At 40.7% G+C, this 26,788-nt stretch overlaps 2 protein-coding genes across 3 annotated transcripts in view; both read right to left on the minus strand.

Moving 5' to 3' along the window:
• The window catches only part of LOC111655470 (testis-expressed protein 2-like), a 32,058-nt gene extending 7,451 nt beyond the window's left edge, over window positions 1-24,607 (minus strand). Inside the window, exons 1-8 of one of the 2 annotated variants that reach the window (XM_023406890.2) lie at window positions 23,921-24,607; window positions 23,317-23,405; window positions 6,993-8,568; window positions 4,870-5,070; window positions 4,239-4,563; window positions 3,770-4,008; window positions 3,364-3,525; window positions 2,663-2,762 (exon numbers count right to left, since the gene is read on the minus strand). In XM_023406890.2, the coding sequence (XP_023262658.1) occupies window positions 2,663-2,762; window positions 3,364-3,525; window positions 3,770-4,008; window positions 4,239-4,563; window positions 4,870-5,070; window positions 6,993-8,543 (2,578 nt within the window). In that variant the 5' untranslated portion in view covers window positions 8,544-8,568; window positions 23,317-23,405; window positions 23,921-24,607. Of the gene's footprint in view, window positions 1-2,662; window positions 2,763-3,363; window positions 3,526-3,769; window positions 4,009-4,238; window positions 4,564-4,869; window positions 5,071-6,992; window positions 8,569-23,316; window positions 23,409-23,920 lie in introns of both variants that reach the window. The other variant, XM_023406889.2, reaches the window with a different exon arrangement.
• Window positions 24,608-24,767: 160 nt separating this feature from the next.
• Window positions 24,768-26,446, minus strand: LOC111655479 (myeloid-associated differentiation marker-like). Its single transcript, XM_023406911.2, has one exon. The coding sequence runs from the start codon at window positions 26,204-26,206 to the stop codon at window positions 25,307-25,309; it is 900 nt and encodes a 299-aa protein (XP_023262679.1). The 5' UTR covers window positions 26,207-26,446; the 3' UTR covers window positions 24,768-25,306.
• Between the last annotated feature and the right edge of the window lie 342 nt (window positions 26,447-26,788).

A 26,788-nucleotide genomic window follows, 5' to 3' on the forward strand; every position in this document is an offset into this window, starting at 1 on the left:
CACACACACAATAACACACACAATGACACACACACACACACACACACACACACACACAGTTGGAGAGGTTCATCGATCCACTGTACTCAGCATGCTTGTTCCAGGAAGGAGCAGGGTGAGACGAGGTAAAAGCAGAACTTGAGATGTGTGGAGGATACAGCCATTGTACCATCACTGGAAATTTCAAAAGGGGAAACTAAACTGACTGTGTCCACTGCAAGTTTTATGACTACCACTTTAAATCAAAAGGGCATTGATCATGGAAACACACAGCAGAAAAGAGGAATGAAACATTCACTGCAGAAGTATCGGATGTAGAAAATGGAAGCATGAACAATAATCAGTAAAAGCCTTCTGTTATCGTTAGTCCAATCTTTTGTTTGAAGCATGCACCTCTTTCCAGCTTCCTACTGTCTCTCACTTCCAAGAAATACAATTAAAAACAAGGCACTTTGCTGTTTTAGATTTACAGTGGATCAATTCACTTGCAAACTGTTAGAGAGAAGTCAAAACATGTTGCAGTTTCCAAATTAAAGTGCAATTAAACCAGATGACCTTTCATCAAAATGGTGTCCCATGCACACTGATTGTGTTTGGAGTGGCTATTGAGGTGTGTTTTGCCTGGAACTGATCTGAGAGATGCTGTTGCCATCTCAGTTGAAGAAGCAATCAATTCCTGCTCTCATTACAGGGTTATGTGAGGATGCAGTGATAAAAATGAGGCTGTGACTCATGGAACAGGAGGGAGGAAAAGAGATACTGCAACTACAGAGTGAGTAAGGACACAAAGAGAAAGATGATATGAAAGAGAATGTGAGGGGAAGAGAAAACGAGGAAGAGAGCAGGAGACTGTACATGTGAAACAGATGAAGAGACAGACCTGTCACAGAGTCTGAGGGAGGATGAGAAAAGCAACATGGTACAAAGGGATGGAGAGCTCAATGCTGATGCATGTCTGAAAGAACATAGAAGGATTCCTCTAAAAATGATGTACAATGCTCCTCCTGATCAAAACTGGAGCATAGTTAGCTGAAAACTTCAGCGTTCACAATGCTAAGACCTCACATACTGTAGCTAAGCCTCGTTTTTTTTCTGATCCACAGAAAACCATAAGACCTGCTAAAGTGCTTAGGGCCTGACTGTATTGCACTCAGTTAAGAGTTCCCTAACCAGTCTAATTCTATTAGACCTCTGCAGGATCTATAGTAAACAACATCTTTGGTAAATATGATTTCTTTATATTAACTGAGCACAAGTGCCTGTTCGTAACACTTCAAATTGTCCAGTTAACAACAAGACCGTGCTGAACTCTGAGCAGTGTTATTATCGGTCAGACACTTTGGCAGCAGCTGTAGAGGAAGGGAAAGGTTTGTACTTTATTTAACCAGATGAGAGCCTACAAGAAACAAGCATGTCTCTCTAACCTCAACAATACAGCTGCCTGACAAGCTGAGTGGGTGTAAGTGCACGTTACGCCACAGTGTGATGCACAATAAACCTCATTTTGCCCCTGCTCACTGAATTAAATTGTTGTTTTATTGTTGTTATTGGTTATGGTTCCAACTATTACCCACTTATTGAGGCTAGAAAAAAACATTTATCTTGACATCCCCATTGCTGTATTTAAAAATGCATTATGCATTTTTATTAGTTTCAAAGTGTTTGTAAAGTGATGTAATGTTGATACTGATACTCGCTAATAACCATTTGCCCTGTTACACAAGTTCAAATTCTTTTTTTTTTCACCCATATTCTCGCCTCTAAGCAGGGCATTAAAGCAGTCCGTACAGACAGTAGGTTTAATTGTGAAATGTGGTATTACTCTTGTGAGGAGCTTAGTCTTGTTTACGCTGCAGCTACAGTATATGAATCTATACTCCAGTGGTGGTTAGCCACATTCTCCTGTGAATGTTTATGTAAACACAACTAGACCTCATGCTTGTGCAACGGTACAACACATGCAACTCATCTCTGTTCATGAGACAGTCCAAGTGGCATAAAGTGATGGCGGTTGATTGGCCTAACGACAACAACCTACATAGAGAGAACTAGTAAAAACTTACATGACAATGTTGCTTCCACAGTAAACCTATTTCGTATATGTTTACCTTTGTAGGATATTAAGATATTTAAAGGGACTGATTCATATTTTATAGCTGCAACAGGCAAACTGAAGTTACTGCATTTCTGTGTCTCTGTTGAATTATCAAAAAGGCTCAGAAAATGACCATGGAACTTTAATAATTTTACATACTTGTTTTTCTAGCTAGTTCTTTTGGTTGTATGTGTGTGTATTTGACGGCATACATGCATATGCACTTTAGCTAATGCACTGAATCAGGAAACAGGGTGCAGCCTTATGAGCTGCACCAACTAATTTCTTGGGGAAATCTGACACTGTATCTACTTAGTAAGAGGAAACTCAATGGCAAAACGTATCCTGATAGATAACTGGCTTACATTGTTTATCTTTGTTATCTCTCATAGGGACATGGCACACTGACCGGTGACGAAGCTCAGCAAATACTGCACAACAAATGGAGACTTTCCAGAAAATAGTGTATAGAGCTCAGTGGATGAAGCAGTTAATGTTACTGGCCAGACATGCCAGTATCACACTGTGTTTGTGTGTGTTACTGTTTGAAATTGATTTCTCTCTTGCCTCTGTAGTCAATGGAAGGTTTGGATGCCCCAAGGATTCTGGGAGTGGCTGAGCCCATGTCCAGTTCTGTCAGGGTTAGCTCATTCATGAAGTAAGGCAACTGGAAAAAGAGACAAGCATACAACTGAGCAGAGCACATCGCACATGAATAATTAATCTGCAGAATATGATAAAAGCAAATTGCAAAAGCAATTACAATACACACATACTGTACACACTTGAGCACTGGTGATACACTCTGCCCTTAAACTTATACGTCATACGACTTATAATCAACAGCTTTTGTCTCTGTCCCTCGTGGATTGAACAGTGCTTTTTCCACCATTGTACTAAGACTATATAACAGAGTATAATGTGAACAGTCACAGCAACCAGAACCTATGAAAAGATGAAGCAAAATAGTCTGGCCTGAGAGACAGGATCAGACAGAAACAGTGGGATGAAGAGATAGAAATGAAGGATGAGGTGTTTCTCTCTCTCTCCCTCTGCTTCAAAACCCAGTGTGGAGCCGCTGGGGCCTTTAAAGAGCTGCATACAGATACACACTGATATTTGGAGAGCTTACTTGTGTTAGTGTGTGTGTGTGTGTATGTGGACACATTGTTTTTAGCAAGAAGATGAGCATGACATTACTTCTCCTCTACTTTTAAATTTCAACCAATTCTAAAGGGAAAGGTTGCCATGGGCCTTGCTCCACTCACCCGTATCTTGCTGAGCTTCATCTGAATCTTCTTAGAGACCAGTTCAGCCCAGTAGGGCTCACTCAGAAAGTCCCAGAAGACCCGACCAAGAGCCGCATTCACCCAGGCAACGGCCTCCTCCTCCCCCCTGGGCTGCACCTGAGCTGAAGTGGCGCTCTGGAGCTAAAGACACAACAGACAAGGTCACAAAACATTAGAAGGAAATACTGTAAATCTAATTTATCTGTACAGGAGATATTTAACCCCACAACAATAAAACTAATTCCACCCCTCTCACTAAATCTTTACAAGGTTGAGCCACAACACCAGCTACTTTGTTGTTGTTGTTGTTGTTCATAATTCCACTGCTTGTAACACCATGAGGTTAAAATAATAATAGTGTAAATGGAAGATGAGCATGCACTACCTTCTTGTCAGCTCCAGGGCTGCTCTGAGGACTCTGGAGAACAGGGCTGGCAGCTGTAGGGCTGACTGTCACCTGCTCTGGCAGTAAAGAGGCCATATAGACACTGTAATCCAGTAGCGGCTTGGTTTTGGCACCGCCTGCTGCTGTCGAGGAGACCGAGGAGTCCTTTGACCTGGGCTGAGATAGCAGCGCCTCGTCCAGACTGCTTCGGCTGCTGCTGCGACTGTGAGAGCTCAGAGCTGTGGGCCACAGCAAACATCAGAAAAGATGTGAGGAATTAGATGCAGAAGTTTTTACTGTTTCCAAAGTACCCAAATCTTATTTTGGAAGAGCCACTTTTCTATCCTTAGAAAAAAAGTAATTTCACAATTTCAGTCTTGGACAAAAGACACAACAAAGGAAAAAGAAAAGAAATCCCTGCCTTCTACAACTTGCAGAGGAGGTGGACACAAACATCAGTTTTGCTCACCGCTCTTACTCCCAGGAACGCTGGAGGTTTTCTTCAAGTCTGCCTTGAGCCTGGAAGCTGAAAGAAACCGCTGGAACCACTCCTCCTTCTCCCTCCCAGTCCTTCCGAATAGATAAAGGGTCAGGTCTCTACTGGACGAAGACCCTCGCTCCTGCACTCCTCCACTCGCCTCTCCTCTGTCCCTTATGCCCATGCCCTCGCCGGCCTCACACCTGTCACCTTCGGCCTTCGACATGAAGTCATCCTGTTTGCCGAGCTCGATGCAGATTGGGTATTTTTTGTTCCATACACGCTTCCTGGCCAGGCTCTGAGGCATTAGATACACCTGAGGGAAGATTTGGGAAAAACACTTTGAATAAAGTTTGGTTTCCATTTATTTCAGAACTTTTTCACAACCATTTTCAAGAAGAAGAGGACAGTCTTTTATGATTTCCCTTTAGCCATGTACCACTGTTTGGTGAACAGCATACAGTATATATTAATGAAATAGTGAAGTCTATACATAAATATTCAGAATTTGGTCGACATTCAACACTTACTCAAGTTACAGAAGTTTCAGGAACACATTTCTATAAAATTTTGAAAGATATATATAATTCTACGTTAACAGGTCAGTTATGTAACAACATACTTTGCTGTTGGTCAGGTCATAGATCTTCTGACTGACGTAGTTGACATCAGGTTTTGGTTCGTTGTGTGCAGCACGGCGGGCGATGTTGTGGTTGGGCTTAGACAGACGAATGATGGCGCCCTCCAACCGGACATACACAGAGTGTGTCAGCGTGGCATGGTACGTCTCTGGGTCATAGTTCGATATCTCATTCATCCAGCCCTGGAAGGAAGACCAAAATGGAAAAACCATTTTACGTAATGAAGATTACATTTCAAGGTTTGATGTCTTAAACAATCACTGTAAGCTTTAGAGAGACGATTCTCTCTTTGAAAAATTCAGTTCTTATGTACCGTGTCTGCTTCTGAGCATATGAAGAGAGAAACGCGTTTGAACAACTGCAAACATAGAGATGACAACAATCTGACACAGTGCCTGGAAAATGAGGACACCGTAAATATCGGCTCACAGTGTGTTGTCACCCATGTTAACATGCTTCTGCAGTGACAGAAAAGGTTAGTTGTCTCTTTCTATGAACTTCACATGGATAAGAAAGTGTCTTGTATTCACTGTCTTTTTTCAAGTCGAGTCATAAACAGTTTGTTGTCATTTGCTTTCTGTGGTGAGCTTTCAAGTGCATCTGGCTATATTGAGGATCCACATCTAACTTATCTGCCGCTTTGTCACTTCAATGGGAAAACTGTCAAGGAAACGCACCTTTTAAACTGCATGTACGCCTTTCTAGTCAGCATCCCACAGATGCAGCTGTACACAGCGCCATAAATTAAATTAAAAAAAACAAAGTCCTACTTCTTATGATAAAATGCAGGTAATATATTTTCACTGTTGCTACTGTATATCAACATTTACAGTTGCGGTGGTGTAAATGCGAGGGTGAATGGTCGTTTACATGTGTTGGCTCTGTGACTGGTGACCTGTCCTGTGTGTACTCCACCTCCAGCTCACCATGACCTTGTAGAGGAAAACTGGGTAAATAACGAATGGACTGATGGATGTATAAATTTAATATTGCGTGATTCTATTAAACATTTCAACATCACGGGGAGTCTCGATGACCTAATAGTCAAGGCACAATGTCCACAGTTCATGTCCACCTCTACATTGTCCCGTCTAATAAAGATAAAATGCAAGAAAAAAATCTTAAAAACAAACAAAACATTCTGACAAAACATATTCTTATATAAGGCCCTATAGTTCTGGACATGAACCGATTTCCATCAAACACTACAGCCCTTACAGTCTGCGCACACACAATATCAATATATACTGCATAGTATTAATTGTGTGCACCAACATGTGGGGACGCTTCCTTTTTTCAAATTTGCTTAACTTTTATCCAAATAAAAACAAATGCCTTTGACACATTTATAAATCATACTACACTTATATGTTGTTATATATTTTGGACTAATCGATTAATTGCTATTAACCAAAAGTGGCATCAGTAGGAAGGTGGCCACTGACTGCTGGAAGACCAGCCCACTGTTGTGTTGTGGCTGTTGAGGGTCAGATGGACAGATTCTTCAGGAACAAGGGCAACAGGTTGCGTCTTTAAAATACAACCCAAACTAATATTTCCAAACTTGGATCAAAGTAAAAAAATATGGAGAAGTGACACATTGCCCTTTGTTTTGATCAAGTCTGTTTGGCCCCTGATCCTGGTCCTGTTTTGCACATCTAGTTTAAACTGAGGATTTTTTCCTATATACAATTCCACAATGCCTAAATTAGTTCAAATTAGTAAAACTGTAAAATATAGCCTACATCACAGATTTCCCTCATTGGTTTCCTATATTATTTTCAACATTGGCCTATAATATTGTCGATGAAGACACTTGTTATTTCACTGTGTATCTGTAGGGTCAGAAAAATTTGGACAGGATTTAACCACTCTGTGGATCAGAGTCAGGGGAACATGGTGAATTTTTAAAACACTTCAAATCAGTTTTTATAAACGAGGCCATTATGTATTATCTTATGAAATCCTCTAAATGATCAGTGCTTTAGAAGTCCAAAAACAGATGTAATCAAACAGACACATTTTTAAGGAGCTAAAGTCTACATGACAGAATAAGCCCAAGGAAGTCTGAAATGAACCCAAAAAGGAAGAAAGAGTCACGGACCTTATAAATTTCTGGTTCCTTAATGTCCAACTTGGTCAGACTCCACAGCTTCCCGTTGATTCTGGAATGTCTAAAGCCACCAGAAGGTTTTGGTCCCGTCAGCCACACAACACCGATGGCTAAAAGGAATCCAAGCCCAATCCCAAGCAGCATTCCTCCAATGTAACTGGGCAGAGGTAATACAAAATAGCCATAGACCAGTACAGTGAGGATGATGAGAGTATAGTGTGGAATACTGGATACCGGGTTAATACTTTCAGATTCATCTTCACTGCATGGTTCAGTACTACCACTTAGTGGCACTTTAGTTTGACTACCAGTTCCTGTATCCTCAGTTCTATCACCACCACCATCGGTGTCAGTACAAGTGTCAAAGTCATCACTGTACAAGATGCAGAAGTCCTCATCCTCCTGTTTAGCAAGAGCAGACATAGAGCACTTGTCCAGTGACATGGAAAGTAGAGATGATCTGTTGGGGCTCTTAGTGTCAACAGCAGAGGAAACTGGCGATTCAGGTGGATCTGAGGCCGCACTGTTGGGGCTCTCAGCCTCCCAGTCACCTCCCTCTTCCTCCTTGATGCAGTAATTGTTGTTGCTCTCCAGGTGACCATTTATGGAAGTAATGTTGGAGAGTTCTGAGGCACTGACAGAGAGGGCCTTTGGTCGGTAAATGCTGCTGCTAACTAAGCTGCCACTCTTTTCATCCATGATCTTACTCAGCAGCTGGAGTGGCTCGGACATGACTTCAGAGAGACGACGCTTGGTGTCCTCAATTCGTGCCTCGACATCTGAGACTTTGAAGAAGCTGCGGTTATCTGGCGAGGTTAACGGAGAGGAAGGGGCCGTTTTAGAGTCACCGGCTGACGACATAGTAGCAGACGGCATTCGGGACTGTGTGAATTGCTTGAAGAGTTGAAGGTTAAGGCGGGACTCTGGAAGACGGTAGGGTGTGGAGGAGGAGGATGAGGATGAGTCCTGGGATGTATCTGAAGATAAGGATTTGACGAGATTCTTCATGAGATGCCTGTGCCTTACTGATGGAGCAGGAACAGAAGAGACCCCGTCACGAGACTCGCTGTCAGAGGAAAGAGACTTCACCAGACTTAGAAAAGGTTTGTCGCTGGAGGGAAAGCTCAAAGATTTAGTAGGAAAGGAGCTGGAAGTTGAGCTTTTCTGCTCAGCAATACGCGATGACAGAGTTTGTGTGGAAGAACTGTTAGTGTGATGTCTAGAAATGGGAGAAAGTCTGGATGATTCAGGAATGACAGCAACCTCGGCTGCAGAGTCCAATGGCGCCCCTTCAAACATCTCCTCGCTTGCTTCTAAGGCTGTCACAATGTTTGAGTCATCCTGAGCAGCTGAGGTAGTGGAGACAGTTGTAGTGTGCAGCTCTTCTTCCTCCTCCTCTTCCTCCTTCCCAAAAGCTGAGAAGTGGATGGTGACTGTCTCCTTTGACAGCGATCGCTGCACATGGAGCTTGGGGGCCACGGCAGGTGGTTGTTTGTCTGTGGAGTGAGCGCTCTCTGCATGGCTAGGATGCCGGCTGGTCATTGCAGTACTCCCACTCAGTCACAGTCTGCAAAGACAGAGAAGAGATTACATTCTTTATCACATATGATACAGTGTTTCCCATGCATTGATTTATTTGTGGAGACCCGCTACATTGGTGACTTTGACCGCCACATAGCAATGCAGCAGTGCATGTATGCATGTGTGGGACCCGGGACACTAGCCAACTACAGTATGTTGTAAACAACATCGAGGTTGTTATGTTGTTTCATAATTATTGTGTGATAGTTTGAAACACTGTGATAGCATAGCATAGCTTTGTGTGTTGTCTTTACTCTGTAAAGAGTACTGTGTATACTTGCAGATACAAATTAGCTTGAAGCTATAATCTGGTGCAGCGCATCAAATGGAGACATTTTAAAGCTGTACATGGTCCCTTTTAAATAAATAAATAAGTAAATAAGTAAATAATATATGTTAAACAATATGTTATTTGATATGAATATCTCTGGATTTTGGACAAAACAAGATGTCTGAAGATGTCTGGGAGCAACATTGACTCTAGTCTCCTACAACTCTGAAGCTATACGTTATTCATACTGTGGAGAACATTATTAGTTGAAATTATTACAAATGCTGTTGTGATATTATTTCACATTGTAAAGAAAAAAATGTTTTGAGGTACTATACATTTGAATAAGAAGGTAGAAAGTAACAGGCAACTAGCCAACAACAGTTTTGGTTACAGTGTTGGACCATGGGATGCTATTGAAAGCTGCGAAAAGCTGGTATGGTTCAAGTAATAATAATAATCCTAGATTCAAATAAGTTTTCACCGACAGTCCAACCAAATGCTGAAACTGTTTTGGCAGTTGGTTAAGGAAGTCATCTAATCAAATCACTTTGTCATGTGATAATCCATCACTTGGATTGTTTGTTATATTTAGAAAGAAACCATAAAATCTGCCATTTAAATTAGTGAAAGCATCTGTGCTAGCTGTGGATCTGTCTTCTTTGTGATTTGTAACAGAAAATGTACAGAGAACTACTGCTGCTCATGGTATTTGGTGGCAGACTACAAACAGCCTACAACACAGGGCTCACAGTCTCTCGAAATCAACATCTCCAACCCCACCAAGAAAGTGCAATTCAAAAGGGCACACACAAACTTAGGTGGTAGCATTCCCTGGTGGGAATGCCAGTGAGGTAGCACATCCTTGTTCCTGCACCAGCAAATCCCACTGGTTAGTCTGAGCATTTGCACACAGGGGGACTGGGAGTGCTTCCCCTTACTTTACTGACTGACAACACCATTCATCTCAGAGGAAGCAAATCGCTGTCTACACTGTCCCCCAAAAGGAGAATTTGGCATTCCCACTTGAAGGGAAAAACATTGAAAAATCCTAAATTACAGATAAGCAGAGACAGACAATCATTGATGTCAATACAACAGTGAGTCATCTATTTCCACAAAATGTATTTGCATGTGTGACTGTGTGGGTGTTCACAAATGCGGTGCTGTATTGCTCAATCAGGTTGTGTCAGACTTTAGTCCAGCAGAAATCAAGCATCTTAAATCAGACACTGACAAACACACGCCTAGTGATTAGATCCCCCAGTCCCACTCACCACCTTGTTAGCAGGCGGTGAGTGGGATTGCAAATACCCGCCACAAGCTACACCTAAATATTTAGCAAAATCAAAGAGCCCAATATGGAGCATTCACAAACAGAGATTGCACGGCCACCAACAAGAATCAACACTAACTAGGTAAATGAAATATACAGCTGCCTTGTGAAAACAAACCACACACCTGGCATCACTGACATCTGGACAGGACTTTACACAGGTAGATGAAAGCTCTAGCTCTTGCATATTAGATTGTGAATATTTTAACCACATAAAAACAGACACTGTCTTGTCACTGTGAGTCCTGTTCTAAACCTTTGCAAACAAGCATTCATCACTTGCCACAATGTTCCCACAGTCTTCCCAAATATTTATCACTTAATTACACTGTGCGACGTATATTCAAAACCGTATTGCAACAGAGGCATCGAGGGCGTTTGTCCAGAGATGACGGACATCAGACAAAGTCCAGATAATTACCTCAGGTTGTTATGATGTAATATTGTATCCTAATGCCTGAAGTAGTTTGGGTGACCACAACTGACCACAGTATCAGGTGTAATTGTATGGGACAACGAAAAGGATTCAACTTTATAATGGGAACATTAATTAAGTCCAATAGTCAACAAATTAATTAGGTAATTACATTCTGAGTTTATTCCACATGCTTATGCTGAACAGTATGTTAGTAACTTTATAGTTTTATGCTTGTTTTTTTTTTTTTTAAGATAGTTTAGAACCAAACCATAATGATCTTATAGAAATAAACAGCTTTCAGTGGAAAGTGCAGCTACTTTTAGAGATACCTGAAAAATATCAGTTCAGCCCAAGTAACGCAACTTCATCAAAGCTGTTGATGTAAATAAAAACAAATACACAAGGAAAATCTGTGCAGCATTTGGATTAAGCTGCCAAGTGCAATGCAGAATGATGCACAGTCATTCTTAAGATGAACTTTTCCTTCTCTACATACTCACTTCATACTTCCCCATTCCAAACACACTCAAATAAATGTTTGGTGAACTGACTGTCAAAAACCTTTTTTGGTAAATTCATACCGAACATCTGGCAGCACAACATGATTTCTCTTTTTGAATCTACTGTATGTGAAATCCTCTGATACTGAAAATAGAATTATGGTAATGTCTTGTTGACATTTGGCACTGGTGTCCTCGTGCCTTGTCCCGACAACAAAGGTGGCATGAGGTCATGCTGGCTCACTCATATACAGACTCAACTTGGCTACTCATTGTCACATGGGTCACAAGTGAGCAAACCCCAGCCAGGCAGTCTGCCAGCCACCTCTGTCCCTAGCTATCCAGCCTTCGGTCAGCAGCAACACAATGAGGCCATTCTAGTGGATGGCCAGTTGGACACAGATTTAATTTTAACATACAAAACTCATAGGACCCAGCAGTATTTGCCAGCAGCAAATTAGGATTAGTGATGAGGTGGGGAAGTATGTATGTGTTTGTGTGAGTGGTCTGAAAGATGATTCTGTCTTCCATTTAAACACTATGGAAATGGAATAAACGACTGGGCATGTATATCTACAGGTTTATTGGATTTGGCTGTCCATACTTGTGTATACGTACACACTGACAGTGAAGTTCCCTGTTTGTCTTGTATCCCTGAGCCAGTGAACAGACTTAAGAGGACAGCGCAGAATGATATCCTACCACTGATGCTGATGAAGCTAATTACAGAAGCAAGCCAGCCTCATTAACCCTCATGCTTTGCACTCATTAGGGAAGTGTTCACAGCTTTCTTCTGCTGTATCAAGCAGCACACACTGGTAATGAGAAGAGACTCACAGAGCTATTACACATGAAGATGTGTCCACGCCGGTGAACTGAGTTACTATACGTGGCTGTGTTTAGCTGGTCAATGTATTGTTCAAATGAACTGGAGAAGGACTCGCTGGTGATGTGAGAACACAGCGGTTGCAATTAAAACTGTCATTTTGTATAAAATCTATTTTGACACACTGATGTCTTATAAACAAAAATGTGGACTAGCCTAAAATGGATTAATCCAGAGTTAAATTTCTGAATTATAAATTATTATATTATTATAAATAAAATGTGTGTGGTATTTTAAAGCAATGTCTCAGCAGTAAAACATATTACGGTGGAAAATCAAGGTGCAAATCTATAGAAAAAGAAGACTTCCAGTATCATCTGTATACGCACAATATCATGAATTTGAATGGGAACATTTCAAACCTTCACAACTTAACATAGCCTGTATAAATTCTTAAAGGGGTGTATATGCATGTGTGTACCCATGTGTGTGCAAGAGATAAACAAAACTTGGACCCACTAGTATGAAAACAGCCCCATAGCACTATGACAGGTCCAAAACTCCACAGGGAGTCCTAGTGTCTTCAATGTTTTCATTTGTCGGGTAAGATATAAAATAGTTTAGCCATCCTATCTTTATCCGTGCTATAACTCAATATATATAACAAATATTTGAAAACAGAGCAAACAAATCAAGCCAACATGAATACACAACTTAAATTAACATTAGTTAAGATGAAATGCTAAGTGTTCTGCTATTTTTTATGTATTGCTGATTAATTATTTAACATAAATTATTGAAGATTCAACAACATTTTTTGACAGCGCCACAGAAAGACCATTTGGCTTATTAATCAGTAGTGCAAGTGTAATTTTTTCCTTGACTAGATGACCTCTTGCTGTTCACATCCATTTTCCACAATAAGAAATGTAGGAAGTTCCTAACTGAAGCAGAAGTAGTTAATCCAAGCAGATGAGTAAAAGTGGGTCCAACAAAAAAAATGAATTTACAACATTTATCAAGTTCAGTGAAACACTTAAACCATCATAGAATAATGTTGTAACATTGGACACGTGTACAAGAGAAATTCTTCTATTATCTCTTATTTTCTTGTAATAAATATTACTGTGCTGTTCGAGAAACTTTGGGTTCCTTAAATAACCACAGTTCTCCAAATAGCATGACTCATCATCCCACAGTGGCACCACCTCCCCAATGACCTCATGCTCCAAATCACACTTTGTCAGCCAGTCTGGAACCACGGACGTGACTGTCAGGAAGGAAAGAAACCCTCCCTCATACCCCGTCATGTGTCATTATGACACTTCACCTCCTCCTTGTAACACATTAGTGAAGAGAGTAGTCTGGTAAGAAATAAACTCAGAGAGCTGTACTCATGTGAGTGCTCTGCATTCGTTTTGTATCCAACACTGGGAAATACTGACTCCTGGATCCACCATTAAATCCTAATCAACAGTCCTCACATAACAACTTCCATCACTTCTTGTGTTTACGGTTGGGCACAACCGTGTGGTGGTAGACCCATTTGATTATTATTCCATTTGACTATTCCGTTTGCCCCTATGTATGACAGAAGGCTTATTGCCCTGCCTTTGTGGACTCACAACACTGTAGAATGCACCTTTGTGAATGCAAATTTCGTTCTATAATTATTAATCTATTATTTTAGAAAAAATACACTGAAACAACTGAGTTGACTCCACTGTTTTACCACGGCCACTGAAGAAAGCAGCTCGCCATGACTGGCTGAGCGAGGTAAACGGCCCCACCAGTGTTCAGCCAAGGACACTGAAGTCACACTGGACAGATGAACACACACTTCGACTGCTTTCTGAAGCAGCTAAAAGTAAGAGACCTGTGTCTGGGCAGAGACTTTGGTAATTACTATTGTGTACTGTAAGCTTCATGGTTTGTAAGCTGTATTGCTATTGTTGTGAAGGATGGAACGCCTTGTCCTGTGATTGTGTGAAATACTGTGGAATATTTACCATTGTTTGTTCCTTGTTTTGATTGTGCTTAGTGCACTACAGTTGGTTTGTTTTTTCCATAGACTGTAAATGAAGATGGATATAGCCTCCCTGATGTCACCCATGGGTTTCTGAAGAGCAGTTATGAAGCTCAGAGTGGGCTGCTCTGCCGTCGCCATCTTGCCAGTACCTGACTGTGCTGAACTCACAGGCTAATACGATAATGGGAAAAGAGGAGGGCTGCGTGTGGAGCTGAGACTTTGGTTCATGCCGGCTTTTGGCAAGCATACGCTCACCCACCTGTCCCTCAAAGCGGCACGCCCTCAATTATGCGGAACTTTAAGCCTTAATAAAATTTAAACGGGCAAATTATATAGAAATTCACGCCCCAAACAGTTTATTTCTGCTGTAAAGTTGAACATATTAACATGGGATTTAACGGGGATTGACTTGGTTTTAGAGCCAGCCTCAAGTGGTCATTTGAAGAAGTTCAGGTGAGGTGAGGTTGCTGTTTTTTGTTCTCTCACATTGTGGGCGGCTTGTGGTTGTCTCACCACTGCGAGTAAAGACAATGAGCTATTTTTCCAATGGCAGTTTTGCCAGTTAAAAGACCAGTGCCATGCCTGAGGAACACTAGCTCACCTGCCGTGTTATTACTGTGGTAAAATAGGACATTTGATTGCATCTCTTTGTGGCGATTAGAATCTTTGCTGTTTTGCTCTATCATTTTTACTAGGCCAAACCTACACACATCCACACACATTCACAAACACCCTTGGTGCACAGACAGTGTGGCATAACACTCTCTCTCTCCCTCCCTCCCTCCCTCTCTACACACACACACACACACACACACACACACACACGACATCTGTGGGTTTACCTCTGATTGTTTGGTAGTATAGTAGCTTGTGCTCTCAGTCTCTTGTTGTTGTAGCTGTAGTTGGATAACAGATGTTCGTTAATTTACTGATTGTTGATTAATATTACTATTGTTGTGTTATACTTTAAGCAGTCGTTTGCAAATTTTTGTGGATACTCCCTGTGATAACAGCTGGATCGTGATGGTCAGTGCTCAGATTCATACCTTTTTTATGAGTAATTATGCCTATTTTTGTTATTAATTTGCTTATAAACGAAGCTGTTCCTACCAGAGCACAACATCACTCTGAGGGTATTTTTGCAAGTCATCCTGCCAGTTGCTTCCTGCCAATACATCACCACATGCCAGCCCCTTCAGAGCATCTCAAATGTCATACTCTACTGTTTCAGATGATGAGTGGCATTAAGAAGATACTCACAGAGGGACAGAGATTAAACTACGAGAGAAAAAGACTGTAAAAAAGAGATGCATACTCGCCTCACACATTTTCCCATTAGAGGCCTAATCAAATCCCAGACCACTATACCTTAACCAGGTTGCCTAGGAAGGGATTAGAAGAAAGTCCCACTTTAAATCCTGCTGTTTATTTGCAGCAGTAATGGCTTTCCCTGTGTTTACACTGACAATTTACCTAATGACTTGCAAACTGTCACACAGCCCAGTTCTCACATTAATGCCCCAGCCAACAGTGCATCTGTAGTAGCAGACAGTTAACAACCCTATAGGCAAGGATGATTTACAGATACATGGGCAGCTTCACAACATGCCCCATTGTGTAGGGTTGTTTTTAAGATGCAGATGTTGAGGTGGGAGAAACGAAAGCTTAACATGATTGACCACATTTCTAGAGAACATCCTGTTTGAGCTTTCTCATAAGATGGTAACACTTCAATTGCGCCTCATGTGCTTAAAGCAGTGACCTTTTCAAAATGCTGTCAAGTTTCTTATACATTGACACTCCCTCTGTCTCTCTTACAATAGAAACATACACAGAGTAGATGAGTAAGCAGAGAAGTATAGTAGTGCTTAATGTGGCTAACTGAATTAGCTGAAACCAAGGTGTGTGAGAGCCTGTTTGTGTTTGTGTGTATATGTGCGTGTGACTAAGGGGCTGTGGTGAACTGATAAATGTGTTCAACAGAATCCTTTCAGATTTCAGGTTCTGGGACAAATAAACAATAGCAGCCCAACAGAAATGAAACTGTTCTCAAGAATGCTGACAAACTGGTGAGACGGGCAGGGACTGAATTGTTAGGCAGTGAGATCATCATGGGTATCAGCTATCTCCCAGCCTTCCCCTGCCAACTAGAGCACACTTTGCCACTCAAACAGGATAAACAACATAGTTCATCGACAAAATTATGTAATTGTTTTTGGGAGTTCACCACCAGGTGCCACTTTTATTTTCCATAGCGCGAAAACACAAGCCGGTGGCATTGTCCTTTGCTCAGGCCTCTGTCACTATCGCTGCTGATACCACCTCACGGCTCGTCTTGTGCCCTTCTTCCTTGAATTGAAATTTTATAGTTGCAAATGTGTGAGTGAATCTTGTGACACTTGGGCTCATTAACACTGATAAACTGATGCGTAAGTGCGTAATTTGCCAAAATATAATGTCCATAAAAATGACTTAGAGATACAAGGTTCTGTCTCATGACAATGCTTTATCAGGGAACATCTGCTGCCTCATGCTGAGACAATGGATGAGGAAAAAACACAATACATGACAGACAATCAACTCTCTCCCAAGATAGGATTTGAATAGACAATGCTGTGTGACAGTAAGAGATACTGTCCAAAAGATTGGCCTATTGTTTACAAGTGTGAATTCATTATAAACACACCTTTGAATGAGGGATTGTTACTGAGCTGTTGATCTACTAAACGCTGCCGATAAAACCATTCGGCTTAATATTCCAAATCTTTATGTCCATGTATGTTCTAAGTATTTAAAAGTGAATTTAATGGGACAAATGTAAATGATATTTGAAATAAAGCATGATACATTAAGTCTGCTTTTAATACATAATTGAAAAATCAAATAGAGATGGCTCATGTTTCTGATGACTATATGGTGCTATCTAATGGTGTGAGTCCTAGAGGCCACGGAGACATCTTTAAATTTCTTGTGAAAAGTTGTTATGTATGAGGGTGTATCAGAAAAAAAAACAAATTTGTGAGTTTTTTCTCATATGTCCCACGCTGCGCTGCAATGTGGTTGTTTGTTTTTTTAAATTTTATCTACAGTGGCCCTGACACGCTGTAGTAGTTATGACAGATTTGGAAGAGTTAATATTTGTTGTCAAATGGTCATCAGGATGGATGGATTGCTCAATTATTGCCTGCAATGGCGCAGCAGATGTGGATCACAACAGTGAGAACGCGTAGGCTCACGGAGAGCATGTGACACAGTCCACCAAGAGTAGGAAGGAAAGAAGAAGCTTGTATTTAGAAACAGAGAAAGAGGGAGAAAGACAGAAAAAGAGACTGTAACAGTTGGCGTTCATAACACCGTGACCCTGGCTTTACACAACCACAACTACCCCGACAATACACTACTACTTGCTTTTACTTACAAAGAACATAAAGAAGCCTTGTGTTTCTGAATGCAGTTAATACTCTGTAAAGTTCAGCCCATCTCACTCCATGTCAGTTCACTGACCCAGAAGTTGTTCACGTTAAATAATGCACTCCTCACTTAACTGCTTAACCTCATCAACAAGCAACCATTATTTTTGAATGAGCTCCTTGGCTGCACTGGTGACAAAACCGTGACATAAATCAGGCAGAGATCTGCCTCGCTGCTCGAGTTACAGAGACCGACTCAGCTTCAAAACCGGCTCCCACAGGAGATGTGTGTTTTAATCATTCTAAACTAAGGAATTTTAATTTGTCTTTTTAACAGCACATTACCCAGACATATTAACTTTTCTGGTTAGTTTATTTTCTTCTAATTACAAAGTACAAAGTTAACCATTAGCCTCCTTGCAGTTACTATTCAGTAACCTTGTAGCAGCTGGTCACATGTGCAGTCCTTCCTATTAAAAAGAAGGCACTAGTTAGGGAAACAAAGATCTCTGTTTTTATTGAGAGCAAGAGGTCATCCATGTAATCATGTTTTGCAGACAGCCTATCAACACAAACCAGAGCTCTTTTCATAAGGCCTTGACCCAGTGCTTGGTTTAGTTATGGTTTATATTTCTAAGAAAACTGATAGCATCAGTCAGCTGGGACTTTGCACAAGTTCACATTATTAAAAGCTGAGCAGGTACCAAAATATGTATCCAAAAACAAATCACAAAGCCTTCTAACCAACACGAGAACATGCCAATGGCACAGAGAGCCGGGCCTCAGTAGGGAGATGACTGGTACAGGAATTTGGGGCAGCCATCTGCCCAGCTAGCCACATCTGGTTGAACCTAGGAGACCAACTTCCTGCTTTGCTTCCACAAAGACTCTTCTGTTTCCCCAAATAGTTTGCAGACCTTGCCAAATGTCAACATATTACATTCATTAATATCCACAAACACAGAATGAAAAAAAAAACAATGACATAAACTACCACGGTTTATGTGATTGTCTCAGAGCACAATTGAACTGGAGGAGTTTTCCTCTGTATAATTGGAGCTGTGGCTTTTCCCCTTTGTGATGACATTCACCACATCTGTAACTAACTGCTTTATCTGTCATGTCTGGAGTAAGTACAATTTTCATGGCACTCAACACTGTTCCACAACAGCAGGCCTCTGAGACACACACACGACCTCAAACATTGATGAGAAGCTACTTCACACGGTCATAAAAGATAAAACAAAATCGAAGAATTACATATTACAGACAGAGCTGCACATTTATAGTTAAGTAAAAAAGATTTTACAGAACTGAAAGATTTCATTTACAATATTTGAAGTAATTAAAATAAAATGTTGTGTAGCAACACAATTTCTCAAATGCATCTCTCAAATTAATCAGGATTCTCAATTCTTTCAATAGTTTTGACTCCCTATCCAACAATAAGTCAAACGGCAACTTAACTAAAAGTCTGGAATGCAATAATCGTACATGTATTGTTATCAGTGCGGGACAAAGTGAAAGGAATTGAGGAAAGTATTTCTCAACCAAACTCTAATGACAAAAGACTACATTGTTATCAAGAGTGAGAGCAGCTCATGGGAGACTGAAATGGTTTGTGTTATATCATTGTGTTCCAGACTAATCTGCAGATCATGGTGAATGGCTGCTTGAAATTTGAAAGGAGTGGCTTTAATCTTATAAAAGACAGCTGCACTATTCCTCAGGGCTCAATTTAAAACTGAAAATGAATGCACGGATGCTCAGATATCTAATTTTTATTCCATTCCAGCATTTTTGCTCTCCCACAAAATGCTGCTTGTGAACGCACTGTAGCTTTGTGAATGTCTCCCTTTCAAGCGAGAAACTCTGAAGTAATATTTATAGGCAAGCTATATTTATGCATCTTCCCACCTCCCACCTCCTCCCTGTCCTTCTCTTCTAGTAACAAGTGATTATTATGACGGCAGTGAGATGAATGGTACTGTCAGTGGAGAATGGAGACAGCACCTGAAACAGGCCTGTAGGCGCTGCTGCCTGGCAGGCAGACACATTCTCCTGATGTCTCAATAATGGTCATCATTTCATTGGTTGGACAGGTGAGGGAGCAGTACCTGTCTGTAACAACAGTGATGTTTGCTTGCACCTGCATGAATGAGGAGGGAGCTAAGGAGAGGCAATGCTCAGCTGCATAACAACATCCTTCAACACTGAATGGCAGATCTTATTATTCATGTGGAAAACTGATAATGTCAACACAGATTTGGTTCTGGAGTTGTTTATCAGTACAACAAATATAATGTAGTTATCTTGATTTTGTATATGTTACTCTGCTCTGTGCACTACCAGTATTTTACTGACCACTATTGTCTATAGAGATCTACAAAGTGGTGTATAGAAAATCAACAAAGACACACCCCTATGTGGAATTCTGAAAAGATCACATGTCCAATAAAGCCTTAGACGTTGTTCTGATAAAACCCAGGTTGCCTCCACAAGCACATGCTCATGTGACAATAGGCTGGTTCTTAATGCCTTTGCATTGTTGCAAAGATTGCAAACTATGTCAAGCTGGGCCAGTGTTCAGGGACAAATACGTTCACCTATCTGTCCTTTCCATCATTTCACCAAAAAAAAAAATGAAGGATGAATTCTCTTAATTAAACAGCTCTGTATACATGTAGACGGGGAAACTTGTCAAAGGGAGCGTGATAAGATGGTTGAACAAGCAGTGAGCACGGAGCCCTGAAGCAAGGCACTAACCACCCCTTATTAATTCAATCAAAGAGCCACGTTAACCAAAGATTAGATCATATTAGAAGAGGAGGCTCAGTTTGTATTTCTTTTAAACCAAATAAGCCTTGAGTTATGAGCCTGAAAACTGTGACACATTTAAGAGCCGAAAGCCAAATAGAGCAGCGACTCAGTCAGAGGTAAAAAATTAACGACAGTGGAAAAATATTGTTCAGTTTTTTACCAATATGTACAGGCTTTATTTTATTTTATTTTATTTTTTATTTTTATCATCGGGTAGCTAAATGATCGCCCAGAGTAAGCTAAAATTAAATGATATCATATGGGGCCATTGTACTGAATTGTCAAGGGCCACTGTGGAGGGATGATCAATTTCAGAAAAGATGAGACCATGCTGTAAGTACAAGTAGTGCAATTATCATGTTAATTGCAATCATCTGAGGGCTAAACAGAAAGCAAACCTCCTATTATTTTCAATATTATTACCATCTTTATTATAACATTTTTACTTGATGAGAAACATACTAGATTGTCTGCATCTCAGCTGGTCTGAGCCATCACACAGCCTCGACCAAAACATGAACATTTCGGTTGTATAAAAATAAGTTAGACCTGGTGAGAACTTGGAAGCCACAGAATGAGTCAAAGCTATGAACAGGTGCACAGTCAACAGGGGTGTCGGCCAATTCCTACGCCGAGAATGATAAGCAGCACAGGTTCCTTTCACAGTGAGAGATGAACACAACAAACTCTGTTTGAGGAAAATAACACAGGTGAAATGATAAAAAGCTCTGCCACTACCTGTTTTACTGCCTGGCAAAAAGTGCAGACGAAATGTTTGGCTTCTTCAAAGCAATGACAAATGACACTACATCCTCAACTCAAATAGGCTATGAACAGTCAGTGAAAGATTAGGCATTTCCATCAATGCCAAAGGTGAAATTCATTCAGATTCCCTAAGCTGACATTCAGCACACATTTATTTTTAACATGCTTTCACAGACAGGAAATGAAGGCCTGATCCTCTCCAAATAATTTCGATATGCTGCCGGCTGTGCTGCAGAAGTGTGACATCTCCCTTCACCACACCTGCTGCTCAAACCCTAAACCTCCTTCTGTCTCTTGCAGGTGTTAGAATCCTATTTTTTTGCTTTTCCTTTTGCAGACAAAATGACACCTTCCCCTCTCACTCACCCTCTCTAACATGGCAGCTAGGCACACACAGTGTATCGCTGCTGTGTCTTATCTGTGACAGATGTCAGGTAAAACTAACATCTATTCTTTATTATAATCAAATAACAATAAAAGTAGGCTATTAACAAGTCTTTTCTGTTTGGCCAAAGCCTGACAGGGAACTCTGAACCATTACATCTGAACGGCATATTTTGGACATATTTTTTTCTTTCAGCTCATAATTGTTGTATTTCTTCCTCTGAAGAAATACTCATACAACACTATGCATCCACTAAATCCAAACCTTTTTTGAGTATTAAAAAAACTATCAAACCATTATCCATGTAAATATGGAAGAATGTCTCAAAGTCTATGCAATGATTGATGACTGAGTCCAAAAATGCACTCATTTATTTCGTGTTGATTGTAATGAGTATGTCCGCCAATGCAAAGGTATGGCTTTTTAATGCGTTTGTAGGCATAGACTGTGTTCAGAAAGTGCTCATACCCCTTCATTTTTTTGAAATTTTGCTATGTTGCAACCTTATGCTAGAATAAAAAATAGTATATTTTCATAATGACAAAGTGAAAACAGATATTTTTGAAATTTTGCAAATTTATAAAAAAGGAAAAACTCAAATATCACATTGACATAAATATTCAGACTCTTTGCTATGACACTTGAAATTTTGCTCAGGTTCCTCCCATTTCTCTTGATCATCTTTGAGATGTTTCTACACCTTGATTGGAGTCCACCTGTGGTAAATTCAGCTGATTGGACATGATTTGGAAAGACAAAAACCTGTCTCACAGCTGACAATGGGGAGGAGATGGGCCTTGGTAAAAGAGGTGACCAAGAACTTGATGGTCACTCGGGCTGAGCTTTAGGCTTCGTAGTCTGGTTTGCTCCAAACGTGGTGCTTAGAACTGAGGCCAAACAGTTTTCATCGGACCAGTCTTGTCTCTCGCAGTCCTTTAGGTGCTTTTTTGCAAACTTTCACTGAGAGGCTCAGACAATTCTGTCTCTGAGCTTTGCAGGCAGCTCCTTCACGCCATAGCTTGTTTTTTGCTCTGATAAGCATTGTCAGCTGTGAGACCTTATACACTGTTGAGTCTTTCGAAATCATGTCCAATTAATTGAATTCACCACTGGTGGACTCACAAACATAGAAACATGAGAGAAATGGGAGGAACCTAAGCTAAATTTCAGGTGCCATAGCAAAGGGTCTGTGATATTTCAGTTTTTAATTTTTAATAAATTTCCCAAAACTTGTAAAATTCTGTTTTCACTTACTCATTATAACAAAATGTGAAGAAAAAAAAAAAAGAAAAATTGAAAAAAAGAAAACTAGAGACAGACCACTGTCAGTGTTAAATTGGATAAATGGGTGGGGGTCAGTATGCAGAGCAAGTTGCTTAACATTTAAAATATACCTTGAGGTCATTGTGTGCAAAGAAACCTGTAAAACACCTTGCTGCTATTGACTTGAACCATCAACACACCTCAGGGCCTTCACTTGAAGGCTTGGGGGGTGGGGGTGGTATTTGACAACATATGTCAACATTGACAAAAATTTTTTTTAAATGTTTGAATACAAAACAAGTCTCACCACTCGCTCACTCAGGCTTCTAAAAGTCATTAAGACGGTCAGCCATCTCGAGGCCAGGTTTCTTGACAACTAATCGGCCAACTACAATTTGAGTTTTATGCACCTGCATCATTGCAGGTGATTGATAAAGATGCCAGAGCCGTTATTTGCATTATTTTGCTGTCTGCCACATGTTTCTCTGTGTTTCATTGGATTATAAATATAAGGCTACTTAATATATGATAAAAAAAAGGATGCAAAGGTTCCCATTTATGCTTTGGGTCTTTCTACTCTGATCATCATTCTCCTGAGCTATGCTTGCCCTTCCCTCTCCCTCCTCTCTCTGGACTTTGCCTCCACTAAGGTCATCTGTAGCTCAGGAAACGGATCAATAATGAGTTCAAATTTACTGGCAAAGTGCTTACCTTGTATCCTCAGTGCCATTCAATCCAGCCTGGGACTTTCATCTGCCTACTGAAGAGTCAGGTTTCACATGTCCATGATGCTCAGGGGGCTTCTGAGAAACACACCATCAGGAAGAGAAATGCTATTTAATCATTAAAGATGTACATATAAAAACATATAGGCAAACAATACAAAGGGAGTATATTTCCTTCTACATTGGTAATCTTTTTGTACAATGGATGTGGACTGTGACCTAATCATATGGCGAACAATAAAAACCTTTTGCAGTAGTAGTAAACATATGTGTGCTGTTGTAAGGAGTTGGCTAATAAACATGCTAACGGCTATAAACAGAGATTTGTCAAGCACAGCAACAACTAGTGAAACCAGCCTGTTATGTGTTGCAGGTAACATCACAAGCTAACAACGTTAACTGAGACACTTTCTCAGCCTTTATTAGCTGCAATGCGACTCCATATTAAGCGATTTAAAATGATTTATAGAAAAGAAAAATTCGCTTGCTACAAACTGAATCACAAATTTGTTTTAAAGACTGTGCTGGACGAGGTCATCTCACCAAACTCACAGACTGTTTCAAAAAGAGACAAATCAACGATAGCTTACCGTGTTACGGAGACTTCATTTTTGTCAGGACACACCGAACAAAACTGAACTTCCACAACGGCTTTCCCTCGACACCGGGACGTACAGTAACGTTTGTCTTTTCAGCTCCACGTACCAAGTTGTTTCGCTCCTTTTCTTGCTCAGCCTGTTGACAACTGACTAACTGGACTCAGTTCCTTAAAGAAAAAACGCGAGTCTATCAAGGCCAGAGTAATCGAGAGCGAGCAGCAGGAGGACGGGCCTGCTATGCGGGCAGGGGTTGACGATCGATTTTTCGATGGAGCTGCTGAACAGGCCTGGAGCAGATGAGGCAGATGTGAGAAGGTAAACAGTGTAAAATGCAAATAAGTTATCACAATGTTAAACAGCGTTTTCTGGCTTATCAATGTAGGAAACAACAGCAACAGCAAAGTTAGTTCATATTTCCAAAAGACCAAAGGTGCTAAAATTTAAGAGAGCTAATTAGCTTGCCCTGCAAAACAAACAAACAAACAAACTAGATGTTTACCCTGGTTTGACCTTATCACGTTTAAATAGGTTAATTATTGTGAGGCCTAGCTGGTCCTTGGAATATTTAGTCACACTATACATTAAAGCTTGTTTATCGGGTTAAAGACATTCACAACAAAACACTGTTGAAACGGATGCTTTTCTGCCATAGGAAAACATTCAGTATATTTTACACATTAAGTCCAGTCCTCTGATTTACGTGGTAATGAGAATGCTGCCATCTAGTGTTAGTGAATGGCAACTCTTCTGTATCAAATTGAGGCTGATGTAAGTTCCATTTGTAGGCATTACAGTGTATGATCTGGGAGAAAACATTAGGATTGAAATGTTCACGATGTTTCAGTGATAAGACAAATATTTTTATTATAAGTTTGCATATTTGATATAAATTTTCTTCACTTTTGTAGACCTTATATTCAAAATGTTATGCTCACAGTTTGTAATTGAGTCTGTATCAGTGATGGCTGCTGTTCAGCTACCACTACAGTTTTCACACCACGTTATTACGTCCCTAAACGATGATATGTGCTTATGAGTCAGTGCACCTGTCACATAACTCAGGTCTAGTGCTTGTTAAATATGTGAGTCATAGTGAATAGGTCTGTAAATGTCATACATACTTTCACATGTCAGTAAAACCGCAATACAGTGCGATCAAGGTGATCAGTTGCATACATTTTTCTGGCTTCAAGTTTAAGATTTAAACAACTTGTATAGGAGAGAGAGAGAGTTTGATTAAACAGCAATGATTAACAGCAAAAACATCTATTCAGTTTGAATTTACATATTTGCCAAAGACATGATTTTCTCCTAAAATTTTCAGGACTATACACTATACACTTCACACGCATAATTCGTTTAATGTGATGTGTTATTTCATGCATGACTCCTGTCACACAACAGTTTAATTGAGAAGGCAAGGTCCACTGTATAAGCTAAAAGTGTAATACTGGCAACAACTGTTTCCGCAATAACCAGCTCTGAACCTTTGTTGGGAATGCTGTGCCTGATGTCTCTCAGCTGCAGAATCTTGGTAAAACAAATCACTGTGGCCACCATGTAAAACAACACCCCAATCAGACTGAAGCCAGCCAAAAATCTGTCAAAAGGTAGGAGACATCGCCCAGCAAAGTCACCTAATATTACCACCAGTGTGACTAGAGACATGAAGATACAAACACCGTATGACATGCAGGAAACCCATCGCTGCCAACAGTGTACTCCACTAGGCGGTCCACAGACCACATCCACAACCAGGGGTATCATCTGACAGCCTCCCCACAGTTGGAGTATCTTGAGGAGACCAGGCATGCTGCCCATGTACCCTCTTTGTTCATGGGCCTGGGTGCGAAGAACGTAGGACTCTGAAGTGTAGGCCAAGAAGGTGAGACAGGAGAGCACTGCAGCTGCCACAGTGTGTGTCGACAGCTTTTGGTGATCCATGATGATCCAAGGGAAAACTACAGAGGTGCTGAGACACATCAGAGCACCCAACACTGCCACTGTCATAGTCAGGTTCTTCCATGATATTGGGATGAGGCTGTGAAACTGGATGACGCTGAGGATGTGGATGAGGAGAGTGAGGGTGAAGAAGAAGCACCAGGTAAACATGCAGAAGATCCTGAATGTGTTGAGGTAAGACAGATTTTTGTTTAACTCTGAAGAGTCCAGCGAAGCCACGAGACTGAAGGTGGTACAACTGGATAAGACTTCCCATGTCCGCACCACAAAAAGAGGACTGGTGAAATCTTTGGCCTCCAGTACAATCACAGGCATTGTCACAGAGTTGAATCTGAGTGATCCAGTATCCAAAAGGCAAGATATCCTTAGATGTGTCAAATTACACCTCAGTCTCAGTTCCTCTAGATTTATTTTTTAAACAATCTTGTGTTCCCAAAAGCTTGTCAATCCACCTAATGTTGCGTTCTGAAGCACAGTCCAGTAGAGTCCATGGAAACCCCCACCTCAGACAAAACTTTGACAACACCCCTCCTCTGTTTTCTGTTCACTAGTGCTTCATCCTTTTTACATACACAGGAAGTTCAAAATAGTAACTCATGTATATATTTTGGAGCACTGCTGCTGTCAAAATAGGCCTCGCCTACTTCCTTTTAGAGTTTGCAGCAGTGCTTTCAGTCTCGCTGAAGGTAGGTGCAAATGACCACATTAAAAAGCATATGCAAACAAAGCTATCTTCCTCCTACTCTCGATTCTCATGAAATGTTGTTCCTTTTTCTGAGGTAATAAACTACAAAAGGTGCAGGTTCTTCCAACTTTGCAGGCGTTACTTTGCCGCCACATGCCTGCCTCCTCTTGACTGCTTTGACCTCACTGTTGAAGGGATAAAATATGGTCACA

The sequence above is a fragment of the Seriola lalandi genome, unplaced genomic scaffold (assembly GCF_002814215.2).
Source record: "Seriola lalandi dorsalis isolate HSWRI2012SDOR001 ecotype SW California unplaced genomic scaffold, Sedor1 jcf7180002054318, whole genome shotgun sequence".
Classification (NCBI taxonomy): domain Eukaryota; kingdom Metazoa; phylum Chordata; class Actinopteri; order Carangiformes; family Carangidae; genus Seriola; species Seriola lalandi.

Bases quoted from the DNA above. Each gene is read 5' to 3' on its own strand.
- LOC111655479 (XM_023406911.2), bottom strand. From the start codon at position 26,206: ATGCCTGTGATTGTACTGGAGGCCAAAGATTTCACCAGTCCTCTTTTT.